The 23683-nt window shown below is 42.9% G+C and overlaps 1 protein-coding gene and 1 long non-coding RNA gene across 3 annotated transcripts in view; one reads left to right on the plus strand and one right to left on the minus strand.

Moving 5' to 3' along the window:
• Nucleotides 1-18720, plus strand: part of LOC109501632 — a 77328-nt gene extending 58608 nt beyond the window's left edge. Inside the window, exon 2 of the long non-coding RNA XR_006600821.1 lies at nucleotides 17018-18720. This is a non-coding gene — a long non-coding RNA (uncharacterized LOC109501632). The remainder of the gene's footprint in view (nucleotides 1-17017) is intronic.
• Nucleotides 1-23683, minus strand: part of PPM1H (protein phosphatase, Mg2+/Mn2+ dependent 1H) — a 261902-nt gene that overhangs the window by 8709 nt on the left and 229510 nt on the right. Inside the window, exons 9-10 of one of the 2 annotated variants that reach the window (XM_045062017.1) lie at nucleotides 13078-13229; nucleotides 7005-7111 (exon numbers count right to left, since the gene is read on the minus strand). In XM_045062017.1, coding sequence (XP_044917952.1) covers nucleotides 7005-7111; nucleotides 13078-13229 — 259 coding nt within the window. The remainder of the gene's footprint in view (nucleotides 1-7004; nucleotides 7112-13077; nucleotides 13230-23683) is intronic. The other variant, XM_003988974.6, reaches the window with a different exon arrangement.

Consider the following 23683-nt stretch of genomic DNA (forward strand, 5'->3'; position numbering starts at 1 on the left):
AGTCCATTGTTAGTAAACAGCGGTCTGTAAGGGATACAGTCACCCAGTCTTTGGACCACAAAAATCTTTATTTTTGCTTTTAATCTTGCATGATAGCTTTATTGGGTATAGATTTCTAGACTGACCATTATTTCCCCTCAGCAGTTTAGAGATAATATTTCATTTATTCTGGCTTCTCTTTTTGAGAAGTCTGTCTTGTATCATTTCTTTGCAAGTAACAGTCTTCTCGGTAGCTTTTAAGTTTTTACTGCTGTTTTGTTAGGATGTTATGAAGTTACACTAAGAACAATGAGGATTCCTTTTTTTCTCTCATGGTTGGAAAGTTGTTTTACTCTTTCAAATGAGAAGATATTTCTTTGATTTTGGAAAATTCTCAACTGTGAGCTTTTTGAATATTGCTTGCCCTCTATTTTTTTATATTTTCTACCATTAGACCTTTTCATTTTACCTTCCAGATTTCCACTTATTTCCCGTTCTTTTTTCTCTCTCTGTGATTTCTGTAAATTCACTAATTCCTGCTTTAAGCAGTTTACTCTTCAATCCATTCAGTACAGCTAACCCTTCAACAACACAGAGGTTAGGGGCACCGACCCCTGCACAGTCAAAAAGCCAAGTAGAACTCTTGACCCTCCCAAAACTTAACTATTAATAGCCTATTGTTCCCTGGAACCTTTACTGGTAACATAAACAGTTAACATGTATTTTGTATGTTATACTTATTACTGTATACTTACAATAAAGCTAGAGAAAATGTTTTTTAAAAATCATAAGAGGAAACATATTTACAGTATTCTGTCAAAAAAATCCATGAATAAGTGGACTCATGAAGTTCAAACCTATGTTATTCAAGGGCCAACTATAGTAACTTTATTTCAGTGACATACTTTCACCCTTGTGAATGTTCATCTGGTTGTTTTCCACATCTACCTTTTCTTACCTTGTGGTTCTATGTGTACATGTTTAAAGTTTCAACCTGTTCTGTTGGGTTTTCTTGGTGAGTTAAAGGGAAGGCTCCATTGTATGTAGTTATCCTTTCTCATAGTGGATTTGAAGGTAAGACAGAAGTTTCTCTTCAGTCAGGGTTGTTTGTGCTCTCAGTTACAGAGAGAGCTTTGGATTTGCCTTTACTGGGAGACACTCTGGGTTTTTCTAGCTGTAGAACATATAATTTCTTGGTTTTAGGATTCCCATACCACAGGAGTGGTGTGAGGTTGAACTTCACACTTTTCCTGTGTGGTGAGCCTACCCAACTGTAACCCTCACAGAGCTTCAGTTTCATTGGGTTCTTGCCATCACCCACGCATCCGTGTGTTTCAAGGAAGGACGGCCCCAACCTGAGTGGGAGGCTTAGGGAGAATGCCTGGGATCACTTCTTCCAACACTGCTGCCAGGAGCTCAGATTCCTCCACACGACTTCTCTTTGCCAGACTTCTCTGGTGAGTGTGGTATCCCCCTCTGTGAAAGAGCAGTTCGTGTGGACAACTGAAGGGGACTGATTAGATGCTGTATTCAGGGACTTAATGGTACAGCTGAACTCCAGGACCAATTTCCTGACATTTCCTTCAGGCTACAGGAGACCCAGTACTGAAATGGAGTGAGAAACATTGAGGTAAAATGAGGTGACCTGCAGAACGCTTTCCTCATAAATGATCACCTCAACACAACTCCAGAAACCAGCTCTTGGAAGGAGGTTGTTTGCCCCAACGCCAGTATTCACCCAGGCTGGTGGCCATTTCAGAGTATACTGACATCCACATTTAAGAGCCAACTTGCCTCGGGCATGAAACCATTTGTTAGGTTGCGTTTTTATCAAAACCGGTAGGAGAAAAAACAACTTTCTCTGATGGTAAAAAACTGGGTCTCCTCACTCCCATTTGGTTTTCCTCCAAGGGAAACCTGACAAGGGCTGCCTGGTTGGGGACTCAGAAAGAAACGGCTACATGAGACAATACAACAGGACAGCTCTACAGATGTTGGTACTGAGGCTGACCACAGGGGCATATGCGTGCCATAGACGGAGTCAACACATGAAATTTAAGTACAAAGTACTCAGGAGAGCAACAAAGAATATATATGGTGCAGCTGAAGACAGTGACAGGGAAGTGGATTCCAGTACACCCGGGCCGGGGCTGTGAGGCAGGCTTGAGGAGCCTGGTGATCTAGAAACTGACGTGGAGCAGAGGAAGGGCCATTCTCGATCGCCTTCCTTCAGAATGCTCGGTCAGACTGCAGGAGAGAACTGCTGGAGCAGTTCGAAGGTTTCACTCTCCTGTAAGAAAGAATCTCCCTGGGAGACAAGTTTTGTATTTTGAGAACATTTTTCTTCTCTAGCTGAAGCTTTCAATATTGATCAGCAAAGCTCTGCTCAAAGAAATGGCTGCTAGGGAGGGAGCTGACTTGGCAGGCAGCACAGGGCTTGGCTCAGAGGCTTCCTCAGGCTCTGAGGGGGAGGGAGCAGAGAAAGGACAGCAGGGGAGGGAAAAAAAAACAAAGGGAAGAGGGCTGAACAACTATGGGAAGGCCAGGAGCTCTGTTCACTAACAGGGTGGAAGGAGGCCGATAAATCCTCAATTGTCTCTGTTGTCCCAGCCACGTCGGTGGCACTTCTTAGTTCTTTCACCTCTCCAGCAGGGCGCACAAAGGGCTCAGGGTGTGGGCGCAGGTTGCCTAGGGTCCAGTCCTGGTTCCCCGCCGCCCTCCGCCCAGATGGGCACTCTGGAAAAATTCCTTAGCCTCTTGGAGCCCCTCTTTTCTTACTTATAAATCTGGATGATGATAGTGCAAACCGCAAAGGCTCCTCCAAGGAATGAATGAGATCCTTCCACAAAGCATTCAGCACAGTCTTGGGTCACTTGGGTCAGAGATCAGTAAACGTTAGCTACCATTCTCCCCATTAAACATAAAATGCCTTTCTCTCCCCCGAGAGATTTGCCTTCAGTCATCCACCTCTTTCTTACAGAGTCTGTTTCTCACAGAGACCACATTTGAATCAGCACTGGTGTCAAAAATACTGTCCATTTCAGGCCTCAGGCAATAACCGTGCCTTAAAGGCTTTAATAGTTCTAGTTGGGTGGGAACTGCTATTTGCCATTTAGATGGTACAGATCTGGGGCTTTCGTGGCAGGAACTGGGGGATTAATGGGTTCCAAATATTTGCATATAAAAGGCAGCGTCCATCTGCTGATGCCCAGCAGTAATAGAGTGTGATGGGAACAGGAGGAGGAACCTTTTTTGCATTCTGAGCAGGCCTCTGAAATTTAAGAGGTAGAAAAGCTCTCCTAAGCTTTGGAACATTGGCAGGGATCTATGGTGACTGGGTGGGTGGGGGGGTGAGGGGTGGCTTGGAGAGGGCTCCTTATTGTACTTGGAACCAGGCAACTCATCCCGGGAGGAGGCATGACTTAGGCTTACTGCTGGGAGCTGACCCACATGTGTCCCTTGTCCAGCTCTGAAGTCACTGAAACCACTCGTGACAGCTTCTGTCCCCTGCCTAGGGCATGGGGATCCCAGTCAGGTGGAATACCCTGACACACTGGAATAATGATGGCTACTGTCCGTGACACAGCCACTGTGTACATTAGGGGTTTATGTGGCAGCAGGTGCAAGGCCACAGTCTGGGGAGAGCTGCCCACCTCCATGGGAGAGGGTGAGAACATTTGTCAGGCCTTCTCCACCCTTGTGCCCCTGGCATCACCTCCCTGGTTCCTTAGGTGGTGCATGTTTGTTTTAGTTTGTATCCCAAAGAGCAAAATTTCAATGTGAGAGGGAGCAGTAGACCATTTCCTTTTCAGTCTTCCCTGGCGAGCCCTTTAAGATGCCCTGATGTTCCAGCTAAGTGGCCACACAGCTCTGCTCCAGCAGCCACATAAACAGCAGTGAGGGAGGCAAGATGGGCCTGGCCACGTGCTGTTTAGAGGCAGGCTCGCAGGCTGACTTCCAAGTTCTCATGGGTCTAAAAACGCTCAACATTGCAAAAGAAACAAAAATGCAGATTTTATCTAGTCTTCAAACAGCAGATCAGGCACTCACAAATTGGTTCCTAAGACATGTAATTGATACTGGGGAGGGGGGGAGGGTGGTGGTGAGGGAACCCTTCCTTCCTTTTTGCATCTGAGGCATAGTTTTTCAAAACCACGTGGTGCTGGTAGAAATTAGTTCAGCTAATTCACGGAAAGATTTCACAAAAAGAACTTTAGTCTTTTGCCAAAATAAATTTCGTATTATCGAGGAAATACAAACTGGCACTTAAGAGCTGTATCAGTATACTGCTGTCAGTGTTGGTGGGTGTTTTGCTACTAACTTCCCACTGATTAATCTCTTCATCATCAAGGCACACAGATCCGAGTCTTGGAGAGCGTGGACCTGAAGAGTGACATCTGAAGGAGAACCATCAAGACGGCTTCTCTTATTAGGGAAATGCTCTGTGGAATTTATATTATATGGGTACTTACAGATTTAATACCCCATAATAAGCGCCTTGAGTGTCATGGCAGGAAGACTGAGGATCATTAGGTCCAAGTTACAAAGATGAGATTTCCACAGACAGGTTTTGGGCAATCGAGGACTGGCAGAGCCTTGCAAAGTTATGCTTTGGCATTTGGAATATGGCTACATACTATGCTTTCATGTTTGGTTAACTGTTCTTTGGCTCTGTTTCCCCTTGGCCTTACCCATGCCCTTACCCCTTAGTAATACTGACGATTTCTTACTTTCTGACGAAATATCAAGCATCCTCTTTGAATGTTTACACACGTGCCTCCATTTTGAATATTCCTCGCAAGAGATCTACCGCTAAGCCTTCAGCCTGACAGAGGGGATAAGTCAATCCTAGATATTTTGCCTCAGAAAAGCCCTTCCAGGCCTTTCTTTGAGCACCCTCTCCAAATTGTGCAGGGTGTGTAGGCCTCAAAAGAGAATCTCACTGGTATTACAGAGAACTACAGGTTGTGCAGCCCAACTGTCGTGACTTCCAACCATCCGACTCAAGTGCTAGCTTGGTAGATTTCCTATACACGATCCAATTCATAACCTCACGAAGACTCCCATACCTGCCAGCCCTGCTATACTTCAGGGAATACTCCCATCAAAAGAAAAGAAAAAGGGAAGGAAGATGGGAAGGAAAGAAGGGACTGAGGGAGGAAGGAGTCCCACCACACTCCTTCTGACTTGTCCATAACGCCTCCTTTTAATTTTCTGGTTCCTTTGTGGAGACAGTTCAAAACAGCAAAAGGACTTCATAAGATAGACTCAAGAAGATCAGACAGCTTATTTTGACTCCATCTCTGCCTGAGAGGATGGTGTGAGGGTCAGAAATTCACAAACCTAATCTTTATGCTTCCCTCACTCTGTACTGTGGAGGGGGAGATGCTATTTTAAGTTCCTTGTTGGGAAGGATATCATCACAGGAAGACAATGCTGGCAGTCACTAAGAAGAAAAGAAAAAGACAAAGGAAACAACCTACACGTAACATTAAAAGCAAAGTCATCCAAAGGCAACCCCCCAAAGTCCTGCCTGTCACAGGGCTAATGGTCTGCCTCTTTCTGTTTGCTACATCCTAGACAAAACTGTGTTAACTCAGCAGAACCCAGAGTAAAGCAGCCCCATTCAAAACCTCAAATGAAGAAACATTTTGTGGTTCTTCTCACTTGTTATGTTGCCTTCCCTCCCTCTCAGGCCGCCTGCCCTGGGGGTACACCTTTCCTCTCTCATTTTCTATCAAACAGTAGGCTGACCTCATCTGGTCAGTGCCTCAGGTTTAAACCCTCCTCCTTTCTGCCCCACGACCACATAGACAAAACTTCGGTCCTGGGGTGCATTTGGAGAGAAAGGAATCTTGGCCAAGGAACAGCCCACAGAGCCTCCGGAATTATAAAGTGAGTCTTTCCTCCTCACAGAAATTATAATTTAGGCTAAAACTTATTAGGATGGCTTTCACTCATGTTTGTATTGCACAGGAAGATCAGAACAGCTCCCAAACAAAGTGAACCCGTCATGGCTTTTGGGACGGAGCTCTCCATGGGCCGCACAAGGGAAAAACTCACAGGGCATGAGCACGGTGCCCACCTCCCAAATTACACACAGATGTGTACAAATATGTCACACACGGGAAAGAAAATTTTACACAGCTTCGAAGCCATGAGTGTGAAATAAATTCAGTTTTTCTGATTTCTCGGTATTGTTTAAATTACAAAGGAGCACACGGGGGTAGAGCAACAACCCACATCTCAGGTTTTCACCATCAGATGGCACAGAATGTTTGCTGATTATGGACTAGGATGAACGAATTACACAAATTCCCGTCATTATTACAGACTCCCTTTCCTACAACTAATTTGCACATTCGTTAATCTTGTGAGTTCGTAAGGTTGGCCATAACCTGGCCCCTTTCCCTGTCACACCTCATCTGTGGACAGCACAGACTGAGCCCGGTCAGCCCTCCTGACTGTCTGCTTCCTTGACCATGCCATGATCTCCCTCCCCAGCTGCACCTCGCCCTACATTGCCCGGCTCACACTCATCTGTTCTTCGGGTTTAAATTTAGATAACCCTTCCTGTGAAAGGCTTTCTTGCGTATCCCTTGCTCCCGGTTAGGCTCCTCTCTTTCATCACTTATGTTGTAACTTCCTTATGTTTCCATAACCCCCTCTAGACTCTAACCTCCCAGAGGGCAGGGGCCAGGTCTAAACAGGTTCCCTAATAATATTTCCCAAACGAATGAATCTGAATTGGAGTTATGTGGCAGAGACGAAACCTTTGCCCATGGTCTCCAGCCTGATATTCTCTCTCTTACTAATAAAACTGTGCTCATCTTACAACTTTCCCTTTGACACATCCATCTATCTGATACAGGATTCTTTCTTTGGCTTTGGTTTGCCATCTTCCCCAAAAGGCAGACAAAAAAAAAAAAAAAATCTTTTTCCTTCCTGCCCTGTTTGTTCCACGGAAATCCCTATGAGCCCTGCTTCTGGAGGCAGTTCTTCTGAACCCAGGAGCCTGCTCTGACCTGGTGTGCACCTGCCCAGCGACAACACTGTCCGTGGGTTACTGCTCCCTGGAGGGCAGATTTGTTGCCATGGAGAGAGGTGGGCTGGTAAGCAAAACCAAGCCAGCCTGGAGAGATTAAAAAGAAAAGTGTTCAGTGCCTTTGCACTCATACCTGTCAGCCGGCTTTGCAAAGCTTTATAAAAACAATCACAGTAGAGAAAATCAACGAGAATATTGCTAACAAGCAGGTTATAAAACACAGATTAAAGATAAAAGCTCGATAGGAGAAAAACACATTGAAGTTCAAATAAAAGAATCCAAACAAATGGATACCAAACAAGTCTAAGAGGGAGACAGTCGAGCTTCACTTTTTTCCTCAAGGGGTATTTTTTGTTGTGAAATACATGAAACATAGAAACACGGCATCAAACAGAATAAATTCAACAAACAACAACAACAAACATCACTGCTCTATGAGGCCAGTACTATGGGAACCCCCATTTTACAGTTGAGGAATCTGAGGCACGGAGAAGTCAAGAAACTTCTCCAGGCACACTTCTAAAGTGTAGAAGGGGCAGAACCTGGATTTGAACTCAGGCAGTCCGACTAGATTCCCTGCTAGTAAGCACTAGGCTATACTGCCTCTCATACTTTACGTACAAATACTTAACTACAACATGTATATAGTTTCAAAATAGCATGCATCATCATGTTCCTGCCATCTAGCTAAAGGAAGAGAACATTACCAGGAGTATCTCAGAAGCTCCCCGTTAGCCCTTCCTCAAGCACCTCTCCTACCAAAGTAACTATTATCCTGAATTTGGGGTTAATTCTCTTGCTTTTTGTTATAGTTTTATTATCTATATGCCTAAATGATATATTGTTAGTTTTCTACTTCATGTAAATAGAATCATAATATGTGTATTCATCTGTGACTTGCTTATTAAGCTCGACATTATGTTTTGGAGATTTTTCCCTGCTAATGAGCACAAGTTTGGTGCATTCCCTTTTTTGAGCTGTAAAACATTCTGTCCTTAGTTTATCCATCCTATGACATGTGTCTTGATTGCAGCTTTTGTAATAAGAACAATTCTGTGGATCTCTTTTTGAGAGCACCAGGTCGCCAGATCTTTTAGCAGCACCAGATCACCCAGATGGTTGGTTAAAACACCAACTGCTGGGTCCCACCACTGGAGTTTTATTTGGTAGATGTGGGGTGAGGCCTGAGAAATTGCATTTGTAACATGTGCTCAGAGAATGCTGGTGCCATGTGAGCCAAGGACCGCACGTTCAGAACCACTGTGTTCAGAACACAACTAGGAGAACTTCGAGTCACAGGATATACAAACGTCCAACTTCACCAGGGACGCCAAGTGTGACCAGTCCTGTCTACAAATTCACAAAACCATCTACGGTTACTCTACGTCTTTAATTTTACCTCTCTGCTTACTGCATTTGAGTGTTTTATTTTGTTTTTTGTTTGTTTTTTAAAGCAGGCTTCACACCCAGCACAGGGCCCACCGTAGGGTTTGAAGTCACGACCATGAGACAAGACCTCAATCTGGACCAAGAGTTGGATGCTTAACTGATTGAGCCACCCAGGCACCCCTGCAGTTGAGTGTTTTTTAATATATTTATTGAGGTGCCTGGGTGGCTCAGTCAGGTGGGTGACTGACTCTTAGATGTCGGCTCAGGTCACCATCTCGCAGTTCATGGGATCAAGTCCCAAGCTGGATTCTGCGCTGACAGGGTGGAGCCTGCTTGGGATTCTCTCTCTCTCTCCATCTCTCTCTGCCCTTCTCCTGCTCTCTCTCTCTCTCTCAAAATAAATAAACTTAAAAATATATATATTTACTGGCCATTAATGTTCTTCTGGGTCATGAGTGTTTGGTTCTTGCTCATTTTTCTACCGGGTTGCTGAGCTGTCAGCACAGAGCCCAATGCACGGCTCGAACCCACAACCACAAGATCACGACCTAAGCCGAAGTAGGACACTTAATGGACCAAGCCACCCAGGTGCCCCAATTATGTTTAATTTTTTGAGGAACCACCATATTGCTTTTCATAGCGGCTGTACCATTTTATATCCTTAAGAGTAGTGCACAAGGGTTCCAATTTCTCCACATTCTCACCAACACTTGTTATTTTCTGGTTTTTGTTTTTTTTTTGTTTTTTGTTTTTTGTTTTTTTTAAATAGCTATCCTAATGGGTAGGGTGATAGCTCATTGTGGTTTTGATTTGCACCAATTTACATTCCCACCAATAGTGTGCGAGGGTTTCCTTTTCTCCACATCCTTGCCAAACTTATTATTTATCTTTCTGATACTAGCAATTCTGACTGGTATGAGGTGATATCTCATTGTGGTTGATTTGCATTTCCTTGATTAGTGATGTTGAACATCTTTTCATATGTCTGTTGGCCATCTGTAAGTCTTCTTTGGAAAAAGGTTTATTACTCAGGTCCTCTGCTCATTTCTTGTGTGTTTGTTTGTTTTTTCCTCACCTGGGGTGTTGAGTTGCCCTTTATTGGATATATCACATACTGCAAAAATATTCTCCCACTCAGTAGGTTGCCTTCTCATTTTGTTGATGGTTTCCTTCCCTGTGCACAAGCTTTTTAGTTTGAGGTAGTCCCAATTATTTATTTTTGCTTTTGTTTCCCCTCCCTGGGGAAACACATCCAGAAAACTACTGCTAAGGCCAAGAATTTACGACCTACGTTTTCTTTTAGGAGTTTTATCATTTCAGGTCTTTAATCTTTTAGTTTACTTTTGTGTATGGTGTATGAAGTGGTCCAGTTTCATTCTTTTGCATGTAGCTGTCCAGTTTTCCCAACATCATTTGTTGAAGACTTTCTTGTCCCCATTGTATATTCTTGCCTCTTTTGTAGGTTAAGTGACCATTAAAAGGTGGCCTTATTTCTGGACTCTCTATTCTGTTCCATTTGATCTATGTGTCTATTTTTGTGCCAGTAAAATACTGTTTTGATTACTACAGTTTTGTAGTATATCCTTAAATCTGGGATTGTGATACCTCCAGCTTTGTTCTTCTTTCTCAACACTGCTTTGGCAATTCAGGTCTTTTGAGGTTCCATACAAATTTTATGATTATTTTCTTCTAGTTCTGTGAAAAATGCTTTTAGTATTTTATTTATTTATTTATTTATTTATTTATTTATTTATTTATTTATTTATTTATTTATTGCTTTTGGTATTTTAATTGAGTTTGAATCTGTAGATTGCTTTGGGTAGTGTAGACATTTTAAGAATATTAATTCTTGTAATCCATGAACATGGGATATCTTTCCATTTTTTTCCTTCTTCAATTTCTTTCCTCAACATCTTACAGTTTTCAGAGTACAGGTCTTCACATCCTTGGTTAAATTTATTCCTAGGTATTTTATTCTTTTTGATGCAATTGTAAATGGAACTGTTTCCTCATATTCTCTTTGTGATAGTTTGTTGGTAGTTGTATAGAAATTCAACAGATTTCTGTATATTGATTTTTTTATCCTGCCACTTTACTGAATTCACTGATCATTTATTTTTATCGTATATTTGTTCTCTGTTTTCTTATCTATAACTTTTCCTCCCATTACTTCTGTGTTTACTCTGCTTTCTCTTCTTAAATTAGATACTGTTGTTGAAGTAAGGACCACAGATCTAAATTTTAAAATTAGGACAGGTATTGGGGTGCCTGGGTGGCGCAGTCAGTTAAGTGTCTGACTTCGGCTCATCATGATCTCACAGTTCGTGAGTTCGAGCCCTGTATCTGGCTCTCTGCTGACAGCTCGGAGCCTGAAACCTGCTTCAGATTCTGTGTCTCCCTCTCTTTCTGCTCCTCCCCCACTTGCACTCTGTTTATCACTCTCACAAAAATAAACAGTAAAAAAAAAAAAAAAATCAGGACAGGTTTTTACTAATAGTCTGCACTCAGGAAAAGAACATATGACTTACAAGTAGATAGCTCTACTCCTTTGGCTCCTAGCACCTACAAGTTATACGAAGTCTTTAGGTACATGTATATGTGGATAATATAGGCAGAAATAGCCCCATAACACAAGTCAGCTCTCAAGGTCCTACTCAGAAAATCTTTCTCTGTGGTAAAGAATCTACAGCTTGTGGCCAGGGGTTCCTTGTGATACAGTAGGGAGTTCTGGAAAAAGGTATCTTATGACATGGAGGGGATGTGGGTACTTCTGGCAGGTTGGGGTGAGCGTAGTCTTCATCTATGCATAGTTCATTAGACGAAAAAAGAAAAAAAGCCTCAGATTCAGCCTTTCAAGTTTTGATATGCAGTATTCTTCCCATTATTTAAACCCCTAGTTATTTCTAATTTTTATTACAATTTTTTGATTTGTAAATTATCTAGGAGTTTGTTTTCTGATTCCCTGTAGGTTTTCTCTCCCTTAATTAGTCTCAAAGTTATATATTCTATTTGTTTTGTAGTCTTTTTAGCTATTAAAACACATTTAAAGTCTAAAGCTAAACGCGTATAAGAGAACCTCTTTCCAAATAGAATCGTAGTATACTGTAGCCAATTACTACCCCTCTTGCCAATTTATTGTGAAGTTTTTATTCAGTATATTAATTCTATCATTTTTTACTACCACACATTAGACATCCTTGTTTCTGTTTTGCACAGTGAATATATCTACAAATTTACTAAGATCCTAGCTTAATCCATTCGACTTCTCAGATCTTCCATCTGGATATATCCTTCAGAATTTTCTTCCACGCAGTTTGGTTGGTGTTAAAATTCCTCACATTGTGTTTTGCCTGAAAATGTCCTCAACTTATCCTCTTCAATGATATTTGTACTACATTAGAAAATTCTTTCATATATGTTAAAGAAAAACTTACATGTTAATAAAATATTCTTTTCTTAGGCAATTGAAGATATAACTCACTATCTTTTGGCTCCTATTGTTGTTTCTGAAAAGTCAGCTTTCAGTCTAAATGCTATTTATATACGTATCTGTTTTGTCTTTCTGGCTGCTTTTAGTAGTTTGTTTAAAGTTCTTCAGTTTCACTATGACATACCTACTTATAATTTTCATTTCTTCTGCTTGAGATTTGTTGGGCTTTCTGGATCTTCGGTTCATTATCATCCAACAACTCTGGAACTTTTTCTTTTTCTTCGCATCTGCAGTATTTCCTTCCGAAACTCTACTGAGAGCATCTTAGGTCATAACCCTAGTCTCATAATCTCATTTTACATTTTCCCTCCTCTCTGTCTCTCTGAGCCCTATTATGGATTATTCAGATCCATTTTCCAGCTCACTAGTGTTCTCTTCAACTGTCTCTAATCTGTTTAATGCATTAAGTTTGTAATTCTTATTTTTATATTTGTTATCCCCAGAAGTTCTATTTCCTTACTTTTAAAATCTGTGCAATCAATTTACAGTCTCTGGTCCGTGTTCCTATTTTCAGTGCTTTAAAAATTTTTCTTAAATGTTAAAATATTCATTTGTATTTTCGACTGATAAATTCAAGAATGAAGTATTTACAGGTCCCACTCCACTGTCTGCGGTTTTTACTGGCTTTTACGTACAATGAGTTGTTTTCCTTGTGTTCGAAGTCAAAGCTGCCTTTCTCCTGAGAGGAATTTCTATTTATTTCTGAGGGTCACCTAGAGTTGTTGAGGATATTTACATTGCCATTATGCTACAAAGGAGAACCTACTTTAATCTTTCTCTCTTTCCCCAAGGTTTCTCAAAAGAAATAATTTCCCAACAGATAAAAATCACTGTTGGGAGCATTTGGTATTGCTCTCATCAGGAGGATCACAAATTGGATTATTTCCACTTTGGAATTATGAGGGAAGAATGTGAGAAACATATGCTGTCGAAATATCTTACAAATCAAATTCTTTATACCACTTGCATCTAGGTTCAACTTGAGGAGGGTTTTTACTTGGCTGTGAAAGTACTTCTAATAAGAAATGTTATCCCTTTTGCAGTTTGGTTCCTAATCCATATCAGCTCCACTACAAATCATGAATGATGAAAAGTGCATGATTATTATTTATTGTAGTCACACCGTGTAAAACTGGCGGAAGGTATAACCCTACAACCATAAAAATACACAAACCTGTGAGGGTCATCTGGATCACAGTTAGGAAGAAACTGAGAGATGGCTTCTGCCACTTCTTCATTTGATAAAACATCCCAGAGTCCATCGGTGGCCAAGATCAGCACATCATCTGCTCCATGCTCATATTTGGAGAGATCGTAGACTCTTACCTGAAAAGAATGGGAATACTCCTACTTAAGAAATTGGGAGCACATTATTTCCCATAACAAATTGGTTTCGGAATTCTTTTCTTCTCCCACCTCGGCTAGGGGTTTTTAGGTACGCGCTCTGAAGTACTTGGTTGTGCAACCAGCTTTGTGGCCATGGGTAGCCTCCTTTGGAGACTTGCTGTATAGACATATGGGACTCAACAGGTGAGCTTAAGAGTTGACAAGGAAGAATTAATTGAAAATTAATGCCTGAGACATAGCTGGAACGATACTTATAATAGATACAGTGCGAGCCAGAAGAGCAACCTGAGGCTTGCTTCCTTCCTTCGTTTGCACACCCATTCCACAAGTAAGGGCCTGCTGTGTGCCAGGTACTCTATGTATAAAGATGAACAACAGGGGTACCTGCGTGGCTCAGTAGGTGAAGCCTCTGACTTCGGCTCAGGTAATGATCTCACTCAGTTTGTGGGTTCGAGCCCTGCGTCAGGTCTGTGCTGACAGCTCAGAGCCTGGAGCCTGCTTCAGATTCTGTCTCCCTCTTTCTCTGCCCTCCCCCCTCTCATGCTCTGTCTCTGTCTCTCAAAATTAAATAAAATGTTAAAAAAATTTTTTTTTAACCTTAAAAGAAAAAAAGATGAATAACAGATTTCCCTGCTTCTTAGCTCTGTCTTTTGGAGAGATAAGGCCAGCCCTGGATCTTTAGTAGTTACTCTGTATTTGTCTAGGACTGAGGAGACACTTTATTTAATGGGCTCACTTGAATCACATTTTGGCTTACCTGTTTGAGCCCCAAGGGGCAGGATTTCTTCCTGTAAGGATGGGGCTCAGACACTACACTCAGGTTTAAGAGGCCTTAATCTAGCCTAAATTACAAAGGACACATGCTAAGTCTGAATCTCCGAAGTGGGTCTTGGCAAACTTGTAAGTCTTTCCTCATCTCTAGTACCTCAAATGACTTGGGATATTTCAATATCCACCTAACCTCTTTGGGAAGGACAGAATAACCTTGATGAAAGTAGTAAGAATAAAAATCAAGCAGTATGTGGGTTAGGCCACAACTCTATTTTCACCCAACTTTGGTGGGAAAAGAGTCTGGGATTTTTTTTTTCCTTTTAAAATTTTAACATTTATTTATTTTTGAGAGACAAAGAGAGGCAGAGCATGAGCAGGGGAGGCGGGGGGGAGAGAGAGAGAGAGAGAGATACAGAACCCGAAGCAGGCTCCAGGCTCTGAGCTGTTTGTTAGCACAGAGCCCGATGCGGGGCTCGAACTCACAAACTGCGAGACCATGACCTGAGCCGACGTTGGATGCTCAACCGACTGAGCCACCCAGGCGCCTCAAGAGTCTGGGATTTCATTGCCATTCCCTCCCCATTTGGCAGAACCAGCCCCTGTGTATACACACCGCATGAACTAAGGGCACAGGCAAGTCAACTTCATCAACCTTCCAGTTCCTTCAACCCTTCTCTTTTTTCCCTCCTATCTTCTAAAAGCAAGTCTGAGTAAAAGCTGTAGGTCAGCGGAAGGTCAGGGAGAGGAAGGAGTTTATAGAGTTTAAGCAACCATGTGTCCCATCACACACAGTCACTGCTAGGTCATCTCAGATCTGGAGAGAATTTGATTCTAAGAGGCCGACAGACTGTGCAAATCCACATCTTTGAAAGCCAAGCCTCCTAGCTTTAGAAAGGTTTGCCCAGGCCTGTGACACCCTGACACAGGGCTGGTCCTGTGGACTAAGAGACTACACCCAGCAGCACAAAACAACAAAATAGCACACGCCTACCGACAGAGCCCTTGGAAAATGAGCTCAAATGAAAAGCAGCCTCCAGGTACCAGGCCTCTGTGGCCTGCTAACTGCGTGGTAACAATTAGCTAATGGCCCGGTGCACGGCCCACACAGAGGAGAAGAGAACTCAGGGGTATACTGGACTGGCTTTTAACATTTTCTCAAAAGGCATATTCACTTTGAGGGTAGAAGTTTACATTCTAGAGAAGGCACTGTGCCTCATGAGGCCAAATTAAGGAAAACAACAAGGGGGATCTTAAGCTTACAGCAGTCTGGAAAGTCCCAGATGCCAGAATTCGATCCTCAGGGCACTCACTGAATTCATGTGGTCCAGTTTTCACTCAATAGAGGCAACCAAATCCCTTTTGCTTTAATTTGTTGTGACTCCTGGGCGCCACAAATGTTAGAGCAGTGCTTCTTAAATGTTAATGTGCCAGGAATCAGCTGGGGATCCTGCTAAAAGGCAGATTCTAATTCAGTTCTGGGGTGTGGCCGGAGGCTGCCTTTGCAGCTTACTTCCACGTGATGCTGATGCTGTGGGTCCTTGGACTGCACTCTGAGTAGCGAGGCTGAAGAGAATGCCTACTGGCCCATTTGCAAACAAGGAAATGTAGGCCTTCGTGGCCTCTGTGATGCCTACACAGACTATCTTCTAGGGCAGGCTTTAGAGAGGACAGCAAATGTTGGCTCTGGGCTCCCAAGTTCAAGTCCTGGCTCACTGTGTTATTATTTCCAGTATGCGATGACTATGCCTAAGAGAGACTGCTAGCTTCTTACTGGGGTAGGTCTACAGTACATTTCTGTGAAAATCTGAACTCCACAGAATAAGAAATGTTACAGGAGGTGGGGGAGATGATGTCAGGTGCTCCAGTTCCAATCTTGCGCTTGTAGCTAAATAGGAGATTCCATCTGCCTTCTAGCGCCTTCTAAAAGAAAGATTTCTAGGTCTGAAGATAACATCCATTTAATTTCAGGACTACCCTGGTTTTGGGGTGCCAGAATCGTTTCAAGTGCTTTCTGCTGGCCAAAAACATGTAGAGATCTGAGCTGTTTAAGCTTAAGTTATCCTGCCCACTACTCAGCTGGAGATCTAGCCAACAGAATGGGAGTGGAACGATAAACAGAAACATGTTACAAAATGCTCTCTTCAATTCCATCAATAAATTGAATCCTTCCCTAATTCCGCTATTCACATTTCCACACACAGTTCTCTAATGCTGTTTCATTAGCCAACACGAAAATGCTTTCAAAACCATTCTCGAAGTATTTTTAATGTAAATAATAAAAAGCTGGTCTCAACCCTGTTCCCTGAGGCACTCCCCAATTAACATCCTTTTAGGTTTTTATTGCTACCCTTTATTTCCTGCCCTTTAGCCAATTTCCAAAGGACTTTGCCAACTTTCCACTTACAACTCGTGTCTTGTACATTAACCTGTAATGCAGAACATTTTGTGAAAATGCTCTCAGAAAAACTGGGCTGCAGCACAAGACAACCCGCTTCACGCCCATCCTCCCTGGCGGCAAGGGCTTCAAAGGATTCTGGCGGGCTCTGGAGTCCTGACCTCCTCTCCCTGCAGCTGTTGTTGGCTCTCCTCAGTCAGACCACACTCACCTCTCCAAAGTCCCCTCTTCAATTCCGTAAATAGCATCTTGATGTTCCAGGAAGCCTCACATTAAACTAATGGGCTCTGAGGCTCCCCCGGACTCAGACACCAGGAAGAGAGTATCCCAGGCCCCAGTAGGGGCGAGGTGTTTATGCAAACGCCTTTGTCTGCAGGAGAGCTGGAGAACAGGGTCAGGGCTTTGTGTGGCTCCTTCCTGTGTTCCCAGCTGCCCAGAGAGGGAGAGAAAGGCCACAGGAATCCTTGAGATCCTTGCAGTTTTTCAGAGTGATATAATTTGAGCTGCTGAGAGACGGATGGAGCCTGTGTGGGTCCATCTGCCCTCCTAGAGCCGCCTACGTGTTGACTGAGCACTTACTATGTGCCAACTACTCTTCTAGGTGCTGCGGGTACAGCTGTGAACAGAAGTGACGAAGTCCCTCAGAGCATCTACACTAGTAGAGAGACAGACCCACACACCGCAATGTCAGAAGCCGACAGGTGCTCTGAAGAAAAGTCACAGTAAGAAGAGTGACAAGACAGTCCTTGTAGAGGACCTCCCTGGGAAGGCACTGTGTGAACAAAGATCTGAACGAGCGAGGTGATATCCCAGAGTCCCTTCCTGTGCTCCTCCTTCCTTCCCTCAGGGACCTGCCAACCCTCTGGGCCCGGGTAGATTGGGGGCTGCAGTGCCACGTGCAGCTGCCAAAGCACTCCTGAGGCAAAGCAACCAACAAGCAGCATTGCTTTCTCTTCCCTGGTCCGCGCAGTCGCCATCCTCCACATCCCATGAGCACGGCATTTGTACCTGCCAGGTCCACATGTCTGTCTCTTGCACAAGACTGGTTATTCTCAGATTTTAATGTGCTGAAGAATCGCTTGGGGTGCTAACTGAACAAATTTAGATTCAAGGGGCCACTCTGTAAACGTTCCGAATGTGTCGAGCTGCGCCCAGGCACCAGCTTATGTAGGCAAGGGCCAGGTCATTCCAACGCAAGTGGTGGGGGAGCCTAGCCTCGAAGACACGGTCATCGGCAATAAGCTCCTCAAGGGGCAAGGTCTGAACTGGCCTGTTTCTGTCCCCAGAACGCAGAGCATTTGGTGAGCAGTCAATAAATAACCAAGAGAAGCATCTGCCTCATCGGACACTGACCCTTGTTCTGCTTACAGCGAACACCCCTTCAGGTGGTCACCTTCTCTTCCTTCCCAAGATTCAACTTCTGGAGGCCAGAGACCCCACTTTGCATTTCTTCTGTGGGCCTAGCAGTATTTTTTCAGAGTAAATAACAAGAGACCTTCAGGACATACTTACTGAGACAAAGAATAAATGAGAGGAAGGGAGGAAGAAAAATAATACCACGTATGAGATCTAGTCAGAGGACGCTCTAATATGGTGACCGGGCCGATTTAGTTTTTTACCTTGGACACTTCCAAGCAGCCACCCAAATCCAACATGCTGATATTGGACACAAGTAGCAGACTCTTTCCTTTTCTTCCCCTGTCCTCACTGGAGCTGCTAACAAACAAAAAACTCAGTGTAAGGGAGTGGGCAGGAAAGAGTCTGGGGGCACAGAAGAGCCTTGGCTAATGTGCCCCTGAAGGAGCCAAGTGCTGACTGCTCTCGCAGGACCCTCGGCTTCAGAGCACTTAGAGACGTCCTTAACGTCATCGCCGGGCATCTATTTACACAGGAGCTTGTGACAAGCGAGTCTTTAATCGAGTACTTCTACTCAGGGCTCGGCTGCAGGCTGCTGCTTCAGTGTTTGTGTAATGTGTGCTCACCTCTTTGCTCTATTACTGATGACATTTCAATGACATGTTGGGAGGGCTCACACTAGTGTAAGCTGACGCCAGCTTCTTGAAGCTACTTTAAAAAAGAATCCATCAGTGGGAATGCAAGCTGGTGCAGCCACTCTGGAAAACAGTATGGAGGTTCCTCAAAAAACTAAAAATAGAACTACCCTACGACCCAGCAATTGCACTACTAGGCATTTATCCAAGGGATACAGGTGTGCTGTTTTGAAGGGACACATGCACCCCCATGTTTATAGCAGCACTATCAACAACAGCCAAAGTATGGAAAGAGCCCAAATATCCATCGCTGGATGAATGAATAAAGAAGACGTGGTATATATATACAATGGAGTATTACTTGGCAATCAAAAAGAATGAAATCTTGCCATTTGCAACTACGTGGATGGAACTGGAGGGTATTATGCTAAGTGAAATTAGTCAGAGAAAGACAAAAATCATATGACTTCACTCATACGAGGACTTTAAGAGACAAAACAGATGAACATAAGGGAATGGAAACAAAAATAACATAAAAACAGGGAGGGGGACAAGACAAGAGACTCATAAAAATGGACAACAAACTGAGGGTTACTGGAGGGGTTGTGGGAGGGGGGGATGGGCTAAATGGGTGAGGGGCACTAAGGAATCTACTCCTGAAATCATTGTTGTGCTATATGCTAACTAATTTGGATGTAAATTTTAAACAATAAAAAATATTTTTTAAGAAATCCATCAATTCTTCCATTTGCCAAATCTCAGCCGCTTCTCTAGGATGCCCTCACAGCTCTTACAGCTTTATCAACTCAGCAAATTCTCCCAACCCTTTTTCCTTTTGAAGTACTCAGGGCAGGCCCGTGAGCCCCCATGGCTGAGGCCTGGCTTTCTGAATGGCAAGAGCCCTGCCATTGTTATAAGAAGCCCTCACTTCGGGTCTCTGCTTCTAACCAGCTTTGGGACTTGAGATAAACCACTTACTGTCTTTTGCTCTCAATTTTCTCATCTCTGAAATCATTGTTTAAAAATTGGAAAAAAAATGCGAGGACACCTGCTCTACCTATTACAGCTAGAGCCAGTATAAAGGTCAAATGAGATAATACGGACGGAAACCACAAATTCTAATGTACCACATGGTATTTTTTTTTTTATGGCGCCCATCTCAGGGCAGAAGACCTGAAAGTAAAGCAGCTGGGGGAAGGAGAGGAATAAGAGTCAGGGCCTTGGGGTTCAATTACAAGTCTCATTTCAAATAACAGGGATTGCGACTCTCACTAGTGTTCTTAGCAGAAAAGCCAGATGGTTCCCAAGATAAAGGATGCCAAGAGGTAGTAGAAAATGAGGGCACAAAGTCTTATCCTCTCTACCCCACGTAGCCAACCACGAAGCTCAACCTATAGAACTCTGAATATGGCACCTGTACTAGAAAAAAAGAAAACTCCAGCATATTCCCTGTGGTCCTACAAGCCAAGTCGATTATTTCAATGTTAGCATTAGAGCAAGCCACCAAAATTGCATCCAGAGTCTCTGTTGCTGTGATTCTACCTACACTATGCCATGAAACACATACTGCACTTGGTGGCGAAAGATGGGTTTGAAACTCACTTCTCCTTAAAATTCAGGCAAAACCACTTTGGTTACTTATGTTTTCAAGGTCTACTGACCACCTGCTGGGAATATAGAAAGAAGCACTGATTCATCCTATGGAGTGCTGGGGAGAAGCAGTTGAATCATATACCTTACACCTAGTGGGAACTGCAGGGACCAAACCCTGGGGAGGTGAGAGGAGGGCTGGTGTGCTTTGGTGGCTTTATAGAGCTTGATTTGGCTATAGTACTGGACTTTCACTGAGGAATGGTGAGGGATGAGGCATGACCTTTCACATCTTCAGTGTCTCCCTTTGTGGAATGAAAGGTTAGGACTAGGTGGCCACTTCAGATGCTTACGGCACCAATGTTCTCAGACTCTTTCATCACAGGATGAGTTAGGGCTGGATGTGACTGGCCACATGACCTCAGAGCACCTGACTGCAAATGCATCAAGGGACATTTAAGTATTATAAGTATGTTGGCTGTTGGGGCTGTGGGTGTAATTTTACATCTGAAATATACCACCGATATTCTTGAGGGTTTGCTTTTCCTATTGTAGTCTACAGACAAAATAAATATGCGATTTTTGAGGGTGGATACCATGTAATAGCTAAAACATTTCTAAGCCAGCTAAAATAGTAGGTAGCATGAAAAGAGCCTGAAACTGTACCCAACACCTAGTTGCTATAGCATAAGTCTTCCACTGTCTCCTCGTGAGGCCAGTACTTTGCAGCTCGGTGAGGTTAGCTACAGGAAGGAATCTCCTTTACATGCTGGGCTTCTCTCATCATCTACTCCTTTCTCTGGGCTTCCAATGGCTTGTGCACCACTGAGCCAAAGGCTCACTGAATGAATCAGTGAGTGAATGGGCTTGAATCTAGCTTATTGATCATTTGAGGAATATGTTTCTGTTCATTAAAATGTCCATTTATAAAGGTCAGAGGAAACCCCAGCCTGTGAGTGAAACTACGTGGGTGCAGCGTAGGTGGGTTAAGTCATGTCTAATCCAGTGACGAGGCACACAGAGTGACCATATGTCCCTGTTTGCATGGGCTAGTTTGGGTTCATGCTGTTTTCCCAGCATAATTATTACTAAAGTCCACACTGACAATAAGTTATATATGATCACATAACGAATAATTAGTGGAATGACTGCTATTTTTTACACGTGTAGTTGCTAATGCTGGCCATTGGGGACTCAACATAATCACATAACCAGAGTGTGTTCTTACTTCACAGGACTTCGCTCAGAATGGCAGGATTTCAGAGAGCTCAAGTGAGCAAGAGAGCAAGTTACTATGGACCTTGCCTTAGGAGAGGAGACACAGTCACGCCTGGTGGGCTCTGGGGCACCTGGTGGGTGGCAAAGTCAATCCGACTGATTGTGGTTCTTCTGAAGCAAGTAGCGCAGGTCTCAGCAGACCTCTGTGCACGTGGAGAATGAGGTATGTAGTATCCCTAACCTACCAGTCTGGCGCTGAGCCGCGTGCACTGTAAGACTGAATCACACAGTCCAGGACTGGAACATGGATGTGTAATGAACCCATGCGGGGATTATAAAACTCAAGTTCCTGAAGCACAGTGAAGAATGGCTTATGACAGTATTACTTAAAGAGTGGTCTTTGGATCACCTGCTTGAGATTGGTCTAAAAATATGAAAACTCCTAGGACCTACTCTAGACCCAGTGCCTGAGATTTTCAGGAAGTGGATTCTAGGGATTTGCTTTTTTGGGGGGAAACATTACTTTATTCAAATACCAGGCTTATCATACATGGCCCAAGAACACTCAAATGATAAACCAGATATACACAGATCTTAGAGAGTGGTCTTCAGCCATTATAACCAATGACGCCACGCTTGCTCTCATCTGCTGAATGGTGTGGTGGCCACCGAGATGTGGATGTTGTTTTATGTTGGCAAGAGCATAGACATGCATTTTTAAATATATAATAAAATCTGTTTTTATTTTTAGTTTTTAATTTTTTAAACTAAAATCTGCACCCAGCATGGGACTCAAACTCATGACCCTGAGATCAAGAGTCACATGGTCTACTGACTGAGCCAGCCAGGCACCCCGGGATTGCATTTTTAAACAAACTTCTCAAACTGTTCTTTTGTGTATAATGCAATAAACTAATGCAAAAAAAGGATACTGCATGTTTAACTGAAACTGAAGGGGATCACAGGGAAACAATTTCTAAGGAGAAGAAATATTTGACACAATATAGAGGTTGCCTCCCTTGTGTGACCATAAATTTTATGAGTTACCAAGCAAGATTTTTTGGTGTCAGAGTAAATGTCAAATTCTGGTTTTATTCAAATGGCTGGTTACTTCCCAAGGCACTTCCCAATGGAAACAAGCCGTTAAAATGTCACACACATGCATACAAGTGATTCTTACGGCTAGAGAGTTAGCGATGCAGATGGAGGACAGGCTAAGTCAGGAGGTCTTCTCGTGTGTGTAGGTGCAGGTGGCACCACAGACAAATGAAAGCTTCTCTACACTCTTAATACGATTCCCCCACCTTCCCCAACGTTTTCAAGGTGGTGGTGGGAGAGGGGGGAGCGGAGCATACATCACCCCAACAAAGAAGAAAGATGCGCGAGATACTGGTTGAAGGGCACAGACTTCCAATTACAAGACTAGGGATCTAAAGTACAGCATTAGGACTATAATTATATATAACCTGTATATGCTGTAAAACATACATACACTATATAATATATACGTACACTATATAATATATACATACACTATATATGTATATACATACACTAGTATATATACACTAGATACATAAAATACATATACATAACCTATATACAATAACTTTACTGTATTATATACTTAAAAGGTGCTAAAAGAGTAGAGCTTCAACGTTCTCACCACAAAACAGAAATGGTAGTTATAAGATGTGACAGAGCTGTAGTGGTAATCATTTGGCAATATACAAATATAAATGCATCCAACCAACACACTGTATACCCTAAACTTATATAATGGTACATGTCAGTTATATCTTTAATAAAACTGGAAAAAGTGGGGCATCTGGGTTGCTCAGTCGGTTAAGCATCTGACTTTGGCTCTGTGAACTCACGGTTCGTGAGTTCGAGCCCCGCATCAGGCTCTGTGCTGACAGCTCAGAGCCTGGAGCCTACTTTGGATTCTGTGTCTACCTTGCCCTCTTCCCCTCCCCCACTAGTGCTCTTGCCTTTCTCTCTCCCCCAAAATGAATAAATATTAAAAAATTAAATAAATAAATAAATAAATAAATAAATAAATAAATAAATAAATTAAAAAAACTGGGAAAAGAAAATTCTCAAATGCCACTGTCCTAGACTATCAGAGTATCCTTAGGTAGAACTCCTCATTTTTCCTTTGTAGAGTATCTGTGGTTTCTGAGGCTGAAATTTACAATCTTCACAGCTCTCTTTAAAAAAACTGAATACAGAAATAATTATGAATACAAACATAGATACTAATGTGTTTCATTCAAGAGAGAAGAAACAGAGACAAATTACTAAACCATGGAAAATGAGGTCTCTTTCGAGAAATGTTTACAAAGAAATGATTCCTGACTCTAACCTTGCTTCTCCCCCCTACCTAGAACATTCTTCATGCCTTACAAACAACCAGAACTCAGTAAGGACTGGTCCAAGTGAAGAGCCCTGATAACTTATGTTTAACT

Source organism: Felis catus, chromosome B4, assembly GCF_018350175.1.
Source record: "Felis catus isolate Fca126 chromosome B4, F.catus_Fca126_mat1.0, whole genome shotgun sequence".
Classification (NCBI taxonomy): Eukaryota; Metazoa; Chordata; class Mammalia; order Carnivora; family Felidae; genus Felis; species Felis catus.